At 44.8% G+C, this 16,709-nt stretch overlaps 1 protein-coding gene across 1 annotated transcript in view; it reads right to left on the bottom strand.

The window, feature by feature from the left end:
- Positions 1-2,874: 2,874 nt before the first annotated feature.
- Positions 2,875-16,709, bottom strand: part of abcg4a (ATP-binding cassette, sub-family G (WHITE), member 4a) — a 33,237-nt gene continuing 19,402 nt past the window's right edge. Inside the window, exons 3-15 of the mRNA XM_061248407.1 lie at positions 13,074-13,191; positions 12,338-12,470; positions 11,787-11,837; positions 11,425-11,570; positions 11,056-11,179; positions 9,310-9,424; positions 8,593-8,738; positions 7,807-7,905; positions 7,297-7,465; positions 6,622-6,722; positions 4,563-4,721; positions 3,880-3,998; positions 2,875-3,100 (exon numbers count right to left, since the gene is read on the bottom strand). Coding sequence (XP_061104391.1) covers positions 2,875-3,100; positions 3,880-3,998; positions 4,563-4,721; positions 6,622-6,722; positions 7,297-7,465; positions 7,807-7,905; positions 8,593-8,738; positions 9,310-9,424; positions 11,056-11,179; positions 11,425-11,570; positions 11,787-11,837; positions 12,338-12,470; positions 13,074-13,191 — 1,706 coding nt within the window. The remainder of the gene's footprint in view (positions 3,101-3,879; positions 3,999-4,562; positions 4,722-6,621; positions 6,723-7,296; positions 7,466-7,806; positions 7,906-8,592; positions 8,739-9,309; positions 9,425-11,055; positions 11,180-11,424; positions 11,571-11,786; positions 11,838-12,337; positions 12,471-13,073; positions 13,192-16,709) is intronic.

Below are 16,709 nucleotides of genomic sequence, written 5' to 3'. Positions count from 1 at the left end.
AACAATGCAGGTTGAGGATTCTACAGTCAACAGTAGTGGCACACACAATCCGTCTAACTTTTGTTTCAGGCAACATTTGCTGTTCTTGACATATATACATCTGCCAGTCTTTGCAATAGTGCGCAATCACACAGAATAAAAAAATGAAATAAAAGATTACAAGCTTACATTCCTTTACAGTACCTTTAAGTTCTAGGAGTCAGCAGTCACTGTTGATCAGTCCAAATACCAGTGGAACTTAGATCCCCAGGGTTCTGTGCACACTGTGATGCCAATGTACACATAATAACAATTTCTACCACATTTTCAATCTCTAATTTGACACAATCTGCAAGGAGTTGCAGCTTTCTACTGCAGGTACTTATTATTTTTTTTACAAGAGCATGTCTACTTCTAAGACTGATCCATCACAATGCAACATAAGAGTTTCTTAATGGTGGTTGTTTCTTTTCTTAATGCAAATTAGATGTTCAGTTTATATCCAGGGTTGTAGGTCTGAGCAGATATTGATGTTGTCTACAAGTATCCGTTGTGAAGTAGAAGCCTACTCGATTCATGAAGAAACAAGAGGTCAAAAGACTGGACGCATCCTCCCAAGGCCACAGAGAACCAAGGTTAATTTCACACGCGGAGAAGCAGTGTCTCTCTTCCTCCAATGGCGTCAACACTCAGTGTGGATCTCATCTCAGTGGATCTCAAGACAAGAAGCATCAGAAATATTCAAAAGTCTGCAAAAAAAAAAGTCATTAACTGGAGGCAAGAGAACGAGGGATCTTCTAGAAAAGACCCCGTTCTATTCCATCTGAGCACCGCAGTCTTCACCTCTGGCCGACGTTCGGGAAAAAGGCGGAACTCCTGTATTAGTTGCAGTTTAAGGGGAAGATTCCATGTGGGCGGACCAGTCTCCACATGCGCATAAAGCATGCTGGGAAGACTCTGTTCAAGTAATGCAAGGAACAGAGCCAAAAGTCTCTTTTTCTTTCTCCCTGTTTTTATTACTAATATTTTATTATTATTATTATTTTTTTTCTAGCCTTTTTAGTCAAAGGACAGTCTATAATGGTAAAGCATTTCTCTCTGATGTATGAAAGGCCAGCACAGCAACACCAGCTACCTCCTTATTTTGGGCAATAGTGTCGGTTTCCCTTGGCTCAACGTGTTTGCTATAAAGCAAAAGGTCTGTGCTGGGCTTTCAGTGTCGAGCACAGACCAAACTAGATTTTTCTTAAGTAGCGGTGATCCGCCTCTGACCTTTATGGCCGGTCCCTCCTCATAGATCTTGGAGCAGCAATGATTGGAAGAAGCCATTTAGGGGGAACCCTATGCTGCATTAGGAGGTGGGTGATACAGGAGAGAGGGGGTGGCAGATTGCAGCTATGGTGGCAGGGGACACATGCTCAGGAATCCCCTTGTTTCAGTCAACTGCGACTGTGAAACCTCCCAGCGGTGTGGGTTGTCTCTATGTTGTCAGTTTAACTATGGGATTTATTTGAACATCAATAACAGTACATGTGGACTGTGCAAGATGCAAACGTAAAATTAACCTAAACGTTAATCTAAATGTTAAAACACATATTCTGAACTATCTAATTTAAAATGACCAATAATTGGAATATTTAGAAAATACACGTACTAATTTTTAAAAGCCATTGTCCCTATTGAGGAACTAAAACCGAGACATGGGTAACATTATTTACTGTTCTAATAGGCTAACACAAACATCATGACCTGAAAATAAAGTTTGAGTTCAAGTACATTATGCGCTCCATCCGTTACATCAGTGAAGAGGTAACGATTCGGTAATGCAAGTAATACAGAGCCTAACATTTTGGAGGAAAATTCTAATTGGCTAATTATACTGTCCCACCATCATGTCCCTGTGGCCCTCCAAATGTAAGACTGCATATTATTTGTTGCGTGTAGAATCATAGATCCCCTTTACACCTGGCTTTAACACTTCTCATATCCAGACTGCATCTAGATATTATATTTCGCCAGATTACATTTACACCTGGTGTTAATATTGCCTCTCCACTGTCCACATTGAGATCTGATCACCATCCGATCTCACTTCCAGTCCATTGAAAGATATTGTAACATGCTTCATGTTGGTTAACGCAACGGTCACTTGAGTGGCAATGGCAGCCATCTATACACGTATTTCCAATTATATAGTTGTTGTATGTGGACTGCAAATGCATTTTTATTTGCCCTTGTGTTCCACGTGGTCACAACGGGTCCCAGCCCACCTCCGGAGGTGGTTTGGGCGATCAAATCACAAAATTGACACCTCTTTTATGTGATTGAGTGTTATCCGATTACAATCCGAACACCCAAGATGCATGTCAATGCCAGGTGTAAAGGGGGTCATAGGTACATTCCATGTAAACAATCGCTTTGATATCAACATTCAATGCCGGCTTTCTGGCAGAGAGCCACAGACTACATTCTGTTTGATATCAACATTCTGTGTAAACATTGAACAATCCGTTTCAGGTTTTTGTAACTGGATTTTTAGTCTTTCCACAGGTTAGTTCCACGGAGGTTTTGCTACAGCCAAATTTGCAGTGGTACTTGGACCCATGACCGCTTAGAATTGAGAGGCCCTTTCTGAGGTTAAGATTTATTTCTATTGCTTCAAACTGGACAACCCTTTTGTATTGACCACGCTAACCATCCAAAGCCCTAAAATGAAACTAACCAAAGGGAATGTACACCTTTGGACACCTTTCCGATTTTCACTTTATTAAGGTATTAAGTAGTATTGGAACGTGTATTTTTTTTGTGCCGATTGTGTGTATGTGCGTGTTTGATGTTTGTTTGTATTTTTGACTGTTTCGTTTGAACGGGGGGGCGGGGGTGGGCTCTGGGAACCTATCGCACAGACTTGACCTTGTAGCGGAGAACCAGGTAGGTAGCCAGCCTCAAAATGAGGAAGAAGATGCCCAGGATGATGAAGTCCATGTAGAGCTTGGCGTCCTCCACGTCCAGGAGTTGCAGGACCTCCTCGGGCTTCTGGAACTTGCAGTCCTTCATTGGACAGTCTAGCTCCGAGCGGTTCATCCCGTATATGGACAGGATGACGCCCTCAAACCCGTATCTGCAGGAAGGAGACGAGTGGAAAAAGCACTTATAACACTTCAAGGGACCGGACTTTCTTGGGCTTCAGTCACAGAAGGAAACTCCTATACCTGTACAATAAGATCCGCACAGCCGTTGGGCCCTTGAGCCACGCCCTTAACCCAGCATTGCTCCAGGGGGATTATCTCCTGCTTAGTCTAATCAACTGTATGTCACTCTGGATAAGAGCGTCTGCCAAATGCCATTAATGTAATGTAATGTAATGTATATGGCTTACGATGGTGCAAGTAGCAATGCCCAAGGACACTCAGTTGACCAGATCAATACTTGTCCAGGCTGTTTCATTATTCTCTATCAGGAAATCTCAGGACGTCTTCAGCAGGTTTCAGAGGAAAACGTGCTTGTCTTTGCTGTCACAAAACCTCAAGGGTCTTTGTGAATGTGATACTGCATTCCACAATAACGTGAATGATAAAATGTAATTTAATGCCTCAGACTGACTGTGGCCTTCACCTCATTACATTACATTACATTATATTACAAGTCATTTGGTTGATGCTTTTATCCAAAGCGACTTACAATTGATTAGACTAAGCAGGAGACAATCCTCCCCTGGAGCAATGCAGGGTTAAAGGCCTTGCTCAAGGGCCCAGCGGCTGTGCGGATCCTATTGTGGCTACACCGGGATCAAACCGCCAACCTCGCTGGTCCCAGTCATGTACCCAAACCACTACGCTACAGGCCGCGTAGGGGTTCGTAGCGCCCCGCTCTTGCTGAGACTCGCACGGTGGGACCCACCTGACGTAGGACACGTAGGAGCTCCACTGAAGGTACTTGGGAATGGTGTCAAAGTTGACGAAGAAGCCGGAGAACAGCAGCACAGGGATGGCAGTGACGGGCCCCACGAAGGTGGCCACCTGCGGGACGGAGGAGGAGATGGAGACAGCCAGACCACACGTCAAGCACAAAGAGAATTACGCACCGACTCTTCCTGCACAGAAAGCCCTCCAGCCTTAAACTGAGTCAGGTGAAGTGCACCCAGGGGGTGCCAAAACGTTTTTAAACTGATTTTGATAATACCGTGATAAGAATGCCACTGCAGTTGGAACACGGCAGTGCACACAACAGTGTTGTAATGTTGCTGTAATGCAGAGGTGGGCAAAGGGGGCTGTATCCATTTCTGGATTTCATACCGACTTCTGGCCTTAATTACATAATTAGCCTTTTATGCCATCTGACATTTTAGCTACAGTACATTTCTTGATGAACGACAGCGGAAAACTGCTCTTGTGTCCGCCGTTTTACTGTGATCTAATCTTTGAGTGAACCAGTGTTGGAGCATGCAGCCAATTAGTTCATTTAGCCAGGGTAACTGGTGGAAACAAAAACCTGCATACACGCCAGGCCCTCCAGGACCGCAATCGCCCACCCCTGCTGTAACAGGACCCCCGTTCACGCCCCGTCAGGTGTGCCGTACGTACCTGGAGGGAGGTGGAGGCCGCGCCGATCAGGAGGCCCAGGGATTGAGCCACCAGGGCAGTGGAGGTGGAGAGAGCCATGAAGAGCAGGTACCTCCCCGCCTCGGGAGGCTGCTCAGTCATCCAGTACACGATGCTGCAGTACATGATCGGGCAGATAACCTGGGAGCGGCGTGAAGAGAGAGGCAAAGCACACGGTTCACCACCAGGGGGCGCTGTGGAGCTTAACCGTTCCTCTGGCTCACTGAGGCAGTGAGGAATGATTACGCTTTTTCCCAATTACATCATGAGCTGGTTGAAATCGCCCCGCAGAGCTGCACATAAAGTTGTTGTTGATACAGGGCACCAGGCATAGGTCTGTGCACTGTACAATGGTGTGGCAAAATGGTGGAAAGATCAGTGGCATTCTTAATACTGAATATAATTCTGTTTGGTTTACATACCATTTGAAATACTGCAAAACTAAACACAGTGCAGCTTATTGAGTGTAAGTTATTGATACAGTGATATTGTAATGACAGAGTTGCAGTTTATTTTTGATACGCATATTTTTGTGACATGCACTATTTCTTACATAAAGTATTTCTTACCAATACCTTAAAATATATATAAATAAAGAAATAAAAATCTGCTGATCAAATAGGCCCTGGTCCTTATCTTTGTTGTGCAGGTAGCAGTTGAAATTGTATTTTCAGTGCACTTATCCCTGGTTATGGGTATGCACTTTGCACTTTATTGCACGTCGCTCTGGATAAGAGCGTCTGCCAAATGCCATTAATGCAATGTAATGTAATGTAATGTAATGGTAACACTTTAGTTAAACCCCTCACCATAAATCTGACATAGCACTGTCGTACACATGGCATAACAGCTGTCTCAAGGTGGCATAACAGATGATTGCATAACACTGTCATACTTTTCTTTGGTAAATTGCATGACAGTAACATCTGTTATAACATTTACAGGTAAAATTATGCCAGCCTTCTATCATTTGACATTAACTGACATCATCTGTTATGCCCTTTTGTGACAGCGTTTTTTAATTTATATATATTTTTTAGATCCTGGCCCAGGATTTGGATTTTAGGTCCAGATGTTAAGATAGACCACAAAGGGCTTTGTATGTATAATTAAATATTCAAATCAATGCATAATTTGAAAGGGAACCAGTGTAAATCTGCTAAAATATGGGTAATGTGCTTTGGAATCTTGGTTTTAGTTAAAAGGTTTGTCACTACATTCTCAACTAATTGCAAGGGCCTTCTGGTTCAGTGTAAAATATGGAGAATTGCAATAGCCCAATCTAGGAGGTGATAAAAAGCATGAATCACATTTTCAAAGTCTGGGACTGCGAGAAAAGGTCTAATCTTAGACATGACCTGGATCTGCAAGAAACAAGATTTAACAACTGCTCGCACAAAATTAAAGCAGAGAAGAAGAAAAAGCCAAGGTTTCCAGCAGACGGTTTAATTGCAGCAAGCCAGAGCAAAAGGTGCTCACAAGTCTCATCGCCGACATCAACAGAAGCACACAGGAGCCCGGACCCCAGGGACTACTGAACCCTCAGTGAGATGTGCTGAGCACCAGTACAAACCGCTAAAATGCAGACCCCGAGGAACTCACCCATTCTTTCAGTCTATTTATTACCACGGCATGATCAATGCTGTCGAAAGCAGCACTAAGGTCAAGCACTCCCCAGTAGCAGCACTCAACACACTATTGGAGATGGAAAGCGCTGCGGCTTTGGTACAATTTTGCTGAAGAAATCCTGACCAGAACTTCTCAAAGAGATTATCATTAAACGCACATACAAATAGGAGGAGTTGTCATTGATGAATACAAGCAGACAGGAGTTATTGACCTTAGACAGCACAGTGCATTTTGCATTATTGATAGACAGTATATGCTGGCTCTGCATACCAGTGCTATATAAGATGACTGTTGCACAGTCAGATGCATTCGTGTCAGCCAGCCTGTTTGGTCAGTGAACTGAGGTTTATTGAGTGTCCACTTGTTTGCCTGATCACGGCCAATCATTCTCACAGAGCTTCATCTCACTCACCTGGAAGGGAATGTCTGCCGTGGTTTTGGCCAGGTAGTAGGCCTTCAGGCTGTACCAGTAATTCAGGTGCTCCCTCAGAAACACGGACATCTCCAGAGGGACTGTAGGACACAGAGAAATCAATTTTTTCTGAATATTAAAAATGTTTGCAGCAAGCAGATACTGTTGAACGATTCTAAATTAACATTCCATTTAGTTAATCCACTGATTAAAGTGCATTCTAACAGCCAAATTATTGTCAAACTGTATTCTCTCACCATCTTCCCCATTGGTAGGCATTTTTGTCTGCTCCCCGCTACCTACACACTTTTAGCTAATGTTCTTGGCAAGAACGTTTGAATATGTTAGCTAACGTTCACTGTCTTGAACACACATCATATGTTTTATAAGTCGGAAGGAACAAAAGCCGGCACCCATACTAATCCTTTGTGGGAAAAAAAATAAGACACGAGAGTGAGAAAGAACTCAGTATATGACAGTATAACACAGACTGTTTACTATAGACAGTGATACTGTTATTAGCACTAGCTGCTTAAGTTACATGACAGATCATTTCACAGATCTGACTCATTGCTCATTTATACAGTGGGTGTTATGAAAAAGCGCTTTAGGTTAAACAACAAAAAAAAGTCAACAGATCTTTCCCATCTTCAATCCCCCTGACCCCCTGCTTACAGGTGAGGACAGTGGGCATCAGGGCAGCAAACATGAGGAAGAGCATGGAGAAGAAGAGGAAGCCAGTGTTGTTGAAGGCTTTGTTGGCGTCATTCCCAATGTTCAGGTACAGCAGGCCAATCAGCACCCCGATACAGATGTGTGACATCACCCGGAGATGTGTCAGCACCTGGAAACCAGAGAGATCGAACACACACACACACACACAAAACAACTGAATTAATAATTCTTTAATTCATAATTTTATCTATTTATTAATTATTAATTCACTAAGCAGTCCAGAAATTGTTCTCAGAGATATTTCTAAGACTCTCTGGGTTGCCAGTAGAATTTTTTCCCCACTGTTATATCATGCACCCACAGGAAACCAGCTGTCAAAAGTGAGAGGTACACCTCTCCTCAAAGCAGCGATAGTTCTCCTGTAGTACTGTGCGGCCTGCAGGACTGAGTGAATCAGAAGGGTGCCTACACTTCAGCTTCAGGACAGTTAGAGCATCGTTGATAGCATACCGTGTCCCTGCATATGGAGATGAAGGTCCTCTTAAACAGGATGCAGAACTGGGTGAATGTGCTGGTGGCAAAGGTATGTTTCTCAATAAGCCCATAGTCCTGTATAGACACACAGACAGACAAGAACAGAGATATCTGTTAAACATAGAATAAAGTGCATTAAGAGTACTATTGACCATCCTGCATTAATTGAAGCATCCTAAAATGTTGACTTTGTTTGAGAGTCATCACACTTGATGATCACACATCTGATTTTTGCTTTCTCTTGTTCTTGCTTTCTAGAGCTACTCAAACATTTTTTTTCAAAGCAGGTATTATTTTGAGGTTTCCTAGCACTAGGGGGCGATAGTTTCCCTTATAAGTTATCCTTCTATAGTGGAAAGGAAATTTGGACTTCGTTGGACACGAAACCTCAGTGAGAGGTTGCGCAGCTTTTTATAATGTGTGTGCATGTTCCATTATGTGTAAAAATGTGTGTGCGTGTGTGTGTGTGTGTGTGTGTGTGTGTGCGCGTGTGTGTGTGTGTGTGTGTTTGTGTGCGTTTGTGTGTGTGTGGTGTGTGTTTGTGTGTGTGTGTGTGCGTGTGCGTGTTTGTGTGCGCGTGTGTGTGTGTGTGTGCGTGTGTGTGTTTGTGTGCGTTTGTGTGTGTGTGTGTTTGTGTGCGTGTGTGTGTGTGTGTGTGTGTTTGTGTGCGTGTGTGTGTGTGCGTGTGTGTGTTTGTGTGCGTTTGTGTGTGTGTGTGTGTGTTTGTGTGTTTGCATGCACATGTTCCTGTGGGGCACTCACACTGTGGGGCTGAGACGGACAGGAAGAGGCGGGGTCATTCTTGTCAGTGGAGTTCTTCTTGGAGTCCAGAACACACATGCCCCCCTGCACGGCCTCGAACAGTACAGGGTTCAGGTCTCCATACTCGCCAGACGCCACCTCAATGACTGGGGGAGGATGCAAGGGGAGAGACAAATCACATTACAGCATTACAGTACACCACATTCATTTAGAAGACACTCTCATCCAGATTGACTTACAGTAAAGTACAGTATCTACAGAAAAAAAAAAAAAAACTGTTAACACTGTTAGAGCCATTAACAGTGCATCACTATTTTGGAATGGCTCAGACGCCACAAACACACACACACAACGCATACACAGACACACACACTCTCTCCCAAACACACACACACACACACACACACACACACAACGCATACACAGACACACACACTCTCTCCCAAACACACACACACACACACACACAACGCATACACACACACACACACACACACACACACACAACGCATACACAGACACACACACTCTCTCTCAAACACACACAAACACACACACACAACGCATACACAACGCATACACAGACACACACACACACACACACACACAACGCATACACACACACACACACACACACACACACACACACAACGCATACACAGACACACACACTCTCTCCCAAACACACACACACACACACGCACTGCAGAAACTCACTGAAATCAGCCGGGTTGTGGTACGTGGGACAGTGAAGACCCAGGTTCTTCAGGTAGGGGATCAGGTACGGGACAGTCCCCTTGTAGATGCACTGGCCCTGGCTCAGGATGTACAGCTGCCACAGAGCACGAGGAGAGCAGTGAGACTCACACCTCGTCACACGTCCCGACACTGTCTCCCCAGAGCCTGTTTAATATTCAGCACGATTGGCCCTGCTCACCCTCACGGGGCATGAACGCACATCTGCTGACAGCAGTAAACTAAACTCAGACAGTACATGTAAAAAGCAACTCACGCAATCAGAAGTGGTGGATGATTCCAAGCGCAAACTGAAGACGCACCTCTTCAAGCAGCACCTCTCCCCATCCCTCCCTACCTCCCTGTGAACCTTAATTGTTGTCTTTGTGATTTGCGTAGTGTTTGGTATTTTTAGTTGGCTAGGTAAGGAATATTTGGATAGTTAAGTTTGGTCACTTTTGCTTTGTTGTTTGTTTGTTTATTTGTTGATTTAAAAAAAAAAAAAGCACACTTACCCCTGGTTATGGGTATGCACTTTGTTGTACGTCGCTCTGGATAAGAGCGTCTGCCAAATGCCAATAATGTAATGTAATGTAATGATTCACTGCTCAACCAACAGGCAGACAGAATTTCACGTTAGGATCACTCAATGTTGTCTGTGATAATGTGGGACAATCCCAAGGTACTAACCTTAATCCAAACGCGAAAGAGGCTAAACAAAATCATTGATGTTTGGATGCATCGTAGGGAAATTTGTAACCGCGCAATTATTACTGTGCAACTAGGAGGAGTTCTTACATATTTATCTAATGTAGTAAAATCACCATCAGTCAACTGAATGCAGCAGGCCAGCCACAGCCAGGACTCAAAGAGGCCGAGTTTGTACAACGATAACTACACACAGAGGCCTGAGCATACACATACTGTATCTGCCAAGATTACAAAACCGCAATCAATCATTCAATAACGCTTGATACAAACATAGTCACAGAACATATTCCGTATCTGCCAAGATTACAACCAAACAAATCAATCAATCATTCAACAAGGCTGGACACAAACATCGCTATAGAACATACTCTAAAAAAAGTAGTCTAAAAGCTGGTAAAGTTATATCACAGTGGCTCCTAACCCTGTTCCTAGAGATAGAGGTTTTAATTTTGACCCTAATTTGGCACACGTGATTCTACTGACATTACACATTACACTTACATTACATTATTGGCATTTGGCAGACGCTCTTATCCAGAGCAACGTACAGTTGATTAGACTAAGCAGGAGACAATCCTCCCCTGGAGCAATGCAGGGTTAAGGGCCTTGCTCAAGGGCCCAACGGCTGCGCGGATCTTATTGTGGCTACACCGGGACTAGAACCACCGACCTTGTGTGTCCCAGTCATTTACCTTAACCACTAAACTACAGGCTGCCCCAGATTAGCAGGTCAACAAGACCTCTAACTGTTGAATCAGGTGTGCTTTGTTAGGGCTGGACTGAAAACCTACAGGACGGTACATCTCCAGGAACAGGGTCGGGGGGACCACTGTTCTATACGGATCAGAACATGAAATGGTAAGCACAACGCCCATGGCTGCATTTGAGCCAGAACCCTCTGCTGGTCCTGACCACACCATCACACTGCAGATCCAGTGCACCCCTTTAGTCATTGGGTCTCCCTGACCAGCGCGGTGCCCTTTGACCTGAGGAAGATGAGGCAGGACGTTCCTTCACCTTGTCGAACATCTCGAACAGTTTGGCGCTGGGCTGGTGGATGGTGCAGATGATGGTCCTCCCACCCTGGGCCAGAGACTTCATGAGGGAGACCACCTGGAAGCAGGAGGCACTGTCCAGACCGCTGGCACGCCGCGGGACACAGAGACAGGGAACAAGAGACACGGGTCACGCTCCCTTATACGCTGTAGCAGCGAGGACATGCATACGGGCCCCAACCGGGTAGAGCAGAGGTCTGGTCTAAAAGCCCGGGCAGAGCTTGGTTTGTGAAAAACGTCACGTGAAAACACACCCAGCACAGCGGTGACAACACTTATGCTTAGTAGCAGAGCCGGTTGATACTGCAGATAATAGGCTTCAGTTTCGCACCTGGTGGGCTCGTCGAAAAACATGACAGGGGGGTTGTTGACCAGCTCCTGAGCGATGGCAAGACGCTTGCACTGGCCCCCCGACAGGGAGATGGTTCGAGTGTGAGCACATTCCAGAAGTCCCAGCGCTGTGAGAATCTCGTCCACCTGGAAGACACACACACACACACACACAGGAACAAAAGTGACACGCACGTACACGGCAAAGCACACATGCACATACACCAACTCGTGAATGACCCACACACAGACCCACACAGAAGAGGCATTAAGTGGGACGGTGCCCTCTCATTAACCAATCTGATATTTGCGCAGTGCTTCTGCACACAAGGCTGAGCTGGTCGCTGCTCTCTGTCCACTCACCAGCTCCTTCTTCACATCCATGTTCTCACTTAGCTTCAGGTTGGCCGAGACCTGAACAAACACAGGAACAGCCCGTCAACACACTTAAACCCAGTCTTTAATTTACACTGGAGTAACATGTTCTGCTTCCCCCGACAATCAGCCAGCTGTCAGTGTTGTCCCTCCAGATCAATAATTAAATGAAGGCTGACCACCAGTTGGGAAAAAGTTAACCCGGTTTCATAAGGCTTCTGAAAAATAAATGTGAACAGAAAAGATGTATTGGCTTTAGTCACCACTAGAGGGCGATGCCATTCCTGGCGCACACACACATACACACACAGACAGCCTCACAGGGATGATCTGGCATGCTTGTCCCCTTTTTAATTTAATTTAAATATGCTTCCTTGGCATAAATCAAAAGGCACAATACAGCCAGAATCTGAAAGCAACAAATGGGAATTCACAAGACACAAAACTGACTGACCACATACGGCAGTTTCGGAGGGAAGAGGTCCAAGGGAGGCACTGTCCACTGAGCCCCCCCCGCCTAGTGCGACCTTTGACCTTACCATCATGGCCTCGCGCGTAGTGAGGTGAGGCAGCAGCATGTCGTCCTGCATGATGTAGCAGGACATCTTCCGGAAGGTGCGGAGTTCGCGGGGCTTCCCGTTCACCAGGACCTGCCCCTTCATCCCCGTCTCCCTGTCCCGGGGGGGGGGAGAAGGTGGCCGTCAGCCCGTCATTCTGCCCGCCCGTGCCCTGACGCGGCGCTACCCTTTTTACGAAACTCAACGATTTTGTACTGGGTTTCCATAGCGACAGTGAAACCACAGCGCTCACACTCCTCATCCAGCCTCCCTTTTTTAACTGTCATCTCTCTCACCTCTCCCTTCTCACCTCTCCATTCCCTCTCGGGGTCCCAGTCGTCCTCCCCCGCAACCCACACACCCTCCCACGCCCACCCCCCAACCCGGCTAGCCGGCTACGGTGTCCTTCTACCTTTGCAGTGGCCTTCACCACTTCACAATCACCTCTTGAGACTGACAACAAGAAAAAAACTGGTTTTGAACGTACAAGGTAGGATGGTTTCCAGCAATGTCTGAAGTTTACGGTGTAATACACAACATAACATAACACAAGGTAACAACAGGCCATTCAGCCCAGCAATGTTCGCCCGTTCCAACCCCCAGGCAGTGTACCTACTGCCTAAATCGCCCAAAAGCTCATACAGACTCAAGCTGAAGCACAGAACCACTCAGATAACTCTCTACCTCACTGAGCGCGCTGGCAGACTCGGTGACTCACCTGTACCCCGCCAGGATGTTCATCAGAGTGGATTTGCCAGCTCCAGAGGGCCCCATGATGCCAATCAGCTCCCGGCTGCAGAACTTCCCCGACAGACACTTCAGCAAGGCCTTATACCCTGCGACCAGAGGGACGTAAAGGGTCAGAGGGTCACACCGATGTGCCACACTGACACCACACAGCTCTCCCATACCTGCCACGCCCGCGCCGGGCACTGTAGCGTAGCGGTTAAGGTACGTGACCGGGAACCCGCAAGGTCGGCGGTTCGATCCCCTGTGTTGCCACACACAGCCGTTGGGCCCTTGAGCAAGGCCCTTAACCCTGCATTGCTCCAGGGGAGGATTGTCTTCTGCTTAGTCTAATCAAATGTAAGTCACTTTGGATGAAAGCGTCAGCCAAATGACAGGTAATGTAATGTAATGTAATACCTGACACAGAACACAAGACAACCCAGAAGGAAAGCAATTTAGAACTGTGCGACTATCATCTACTGGTCTCTACAGGGTTCTTGTGTGTTCATCTTTAGCCTTTATTAATGAAATAATATGGTACGTGTTGCCGAACCACAAAACATTATCATTTTGTTTTGCACGAAAATAAATAAATAATGGGTTACATTTATTCCAATCTGAAATGGCAAATGCTAAGTGCTGAAACACGTGAGCCTTCTCATTAATCTTTTAAGTATGCACTGAACAAAAAATATAAAGGGAAAACCCTTCAATGCTAAAGAATTACATTTATCGGTCTTAAGCCACACAAGCCAAACAAATAGCAAAATATAGAAACATAGGTGAAATACAGAGCCCTCTGTATGTTTGGGACAAAGATCCATCATTTATTTGCCTCTGCACTTAGATTCGTCAGATTTTAATTAAGGGTTTTGGTTTCACAATGTAGAAATTAGAGCAGTGTTGTCCCCCCATTTTAGGGCACTATAATGTTTGGAACATGAAATGTATGTCAATGAAAGTAGTCATGTTTAGTACTTTGTTGCATATCCTGTAAGTACTTCAGATAAATGTAATTACATTATGGCCTATCCATAACTTCAAGACACATCCCTGTTTTTCAGTGTTGGTCACTTTGAAACCACAACTTTTGAGAGACATACAAAGCCGCATTCCACATTCACAAGCGAAAGAGAGAGAGAGAGAGAGAGAGAGAGAGAAAGAGAAAGAGAGATGGAGGAGTGGTGATCAATATGGAAAGGAGAAGTGTAATCTCCAAAGCACTATGAGGGGAGGCTAAGGGCTGAACATTAAACAGCATTAGAGGCTTGCCTGTCTATTAACCTTCCCCTACACTCTGCCGACACAGCATTTTAAACATGCTGTCGTTTAAGGCTGTGGAGAACGGCAAACTTACGTTCACCTGATCACTTTGTGTGCGCACAAGCTCTTCTGCCTATACAGCAGGGGTGTCAAACTCCAGTCCTGGAGGGCCGCAGTGTCTGCTTGGTTTTTGGTGTGTTTCAGCACGAGAGATACATTTCAAAATCTTTCATTGGCTAAAGAGTCCACACACCTAGGCCTTAATTGGCTGCTGATTGAAAGGAAACCGCAAATCCCAGCAGACACTGCGGCCCTGACACCCCTACTATGCAGCATGTACTTGCCTAGGTTACACTGAGCAGCGTGACTGCATGTGTGTCGAGACCCATGATGCAACGCTGGTCATCCAGGGTTCCTGGGAGCTCAGGTTTCCTATTAGCACAGACGCCTCCTCAGCTCTCCGTGTCAACCTGCCAACCCCCCATCCTGTTACAGCCATTATACAGCATACAGGAGAATAACAAGTCTGGGCCCCTTATAGAAATTCTGGGTGCGGCAAGCTGTCTGTACACTATGAGCTCCATTCCTGGCTTTTAACTGTAAATTAAAATAAATATTGGCATACAAAGTCCCAATCTGCATTGTACAGTGGGCTCTAGAATTATTGGCACCCTTGATAAAAATTACCTGTTGTATTTAGTAAACAACAGATATAATAATCTATATATGGTCAAACATACAGGAAAGCTAAATCATTTTATTTCAGTATATGTATCTTATTCTCATGTTTCAATGTTTTTTACTCAATAATCTCACTTTTTTCTGACAACCATAGGTGTTAAAATCATTGGCACCCTAACAATTATTTTAAATGAAATCAAACAAAGTGGAATTGGCAATACAATTTTACTTAATTTAATTAAGTATTTAATTTAATTTCATCTCAGTCTAATGGAGCTATATTCATTGCATCACTTCCTGTTTGATTTATACAAGCAATTTTCCCAGCCCTGTATATAACATTCCCAGACCAGTGAGTATATGCAACTGAGCATATCACAAAAGCAATTGGGCCAATTCAACTATCCGAACCAAAAAAAACCCAAAATATACATTTGATCTAGAATAAACCTGAGGAGAAAAACCTAAAACTATATTTTAACAAATACAATAACCTAACACAAAGGTTATGACTGTTACAAGGCACGAGTGTTGCAGGGAGGGATCTGGCCGGTTGTAAAATGCTTGAAGATTGATTGGAGGGATGGCACATGCGCATGCTGCATTAACTGTAAGCACCGAGGCTTTAAATGTAACGCAGGCAGAAACAGGCAACCAATCAAGTGAGACATGAGCAGGGTGCAAGATGTGAAATCTCTTCCTGTGCGGCATGTCGACATCGCCGAGAATCCGTCCCTTACTCACCACCTACTCAACCCGGCTCTCAGTCCAGACACTGGTCATCTCCCGTCTGGACTACTGTTAATCAGTGCTAGCTGGTCTCCCCGCGCAGGTCAACCAGAACCCTGCTGCTATGTCTGATCTACAGCCTCCCAGAACCCAGCAAGTCACTCTCCTTCTTATCTCCCTCCGCTGGCTACCTATATCAGCCGGCATCAAACCGCACCGAAACCTGGGTGTGAGCCTATCTTGCAGCTAAAGGGACGTTCTGTTATATCTGTAAAAGATCGTCAGACTGTCTCCTGTCTGCTCTGGCCCCCTAGTGGTGGGATGAGCTTACTCATTTTCTGACGCAGACAGAACATGCACTTTTTTCAGACTCCATCATGACCCCTTTTAGCTACCCATTCTTTCTTTGTATTTGCTTTTAGGAAAATTATAAAAAGTTTATCCCTGTAAGATCGGTTATGTGTCTTTTGGTATTTACTTTTGCTACAAATTGTTAGGTCAAAATTACGTATGTGTGTATGTGTGAGTGTGCATGTGTGCACATGTGTACATTCAGTGAGCACTTTATTAGGTAGACCTGTACACCAGCTTCTTAATGCAAATATTTTAATCAGCCAATCATGTGGCAGCAACTAAATGCATAAAAGCATGCAGACATGGTCAAGAGGTTCAGCTGTTATTCAGATGAAATATCAGAATGGGGAAGAAATGTAAGTAATATAAGATGCTCCATTGATCTTGTATTATATCCAAGTGACAGTAACGCAAATAACAACACACTACAACAATAGTATGCAGAAGAGCATCTCTGAACACACAATGCATCAAACCTCTAAGTGGATAGGCTACAGCAGCAGAAGACTTAAGTCTAAAAAATAAGTCTAATAAATACCTAACAAAGTGCTTACTGGGTGTATGAAGAGCTATATTACATGACATAATATTATAAGCA

This window comes from Conger conger, chromosome 7, assembly GCF_963514075.1.
Source record: "Conger conger chromosome 7, fConCon1.1, whole genome shotgun sequence".
Classification (NCBI taxonomy): Eukaryota; Metazoa; Chordata; class Actinopteri; order Anguilliformes; family Congridae; genus Conger; species Conger conger.
The sequence above is the reverse complement of the archived record's forward strand: the minus strand, read 5'-3'. Positions and strand labels throughout refer to the sequence as shown.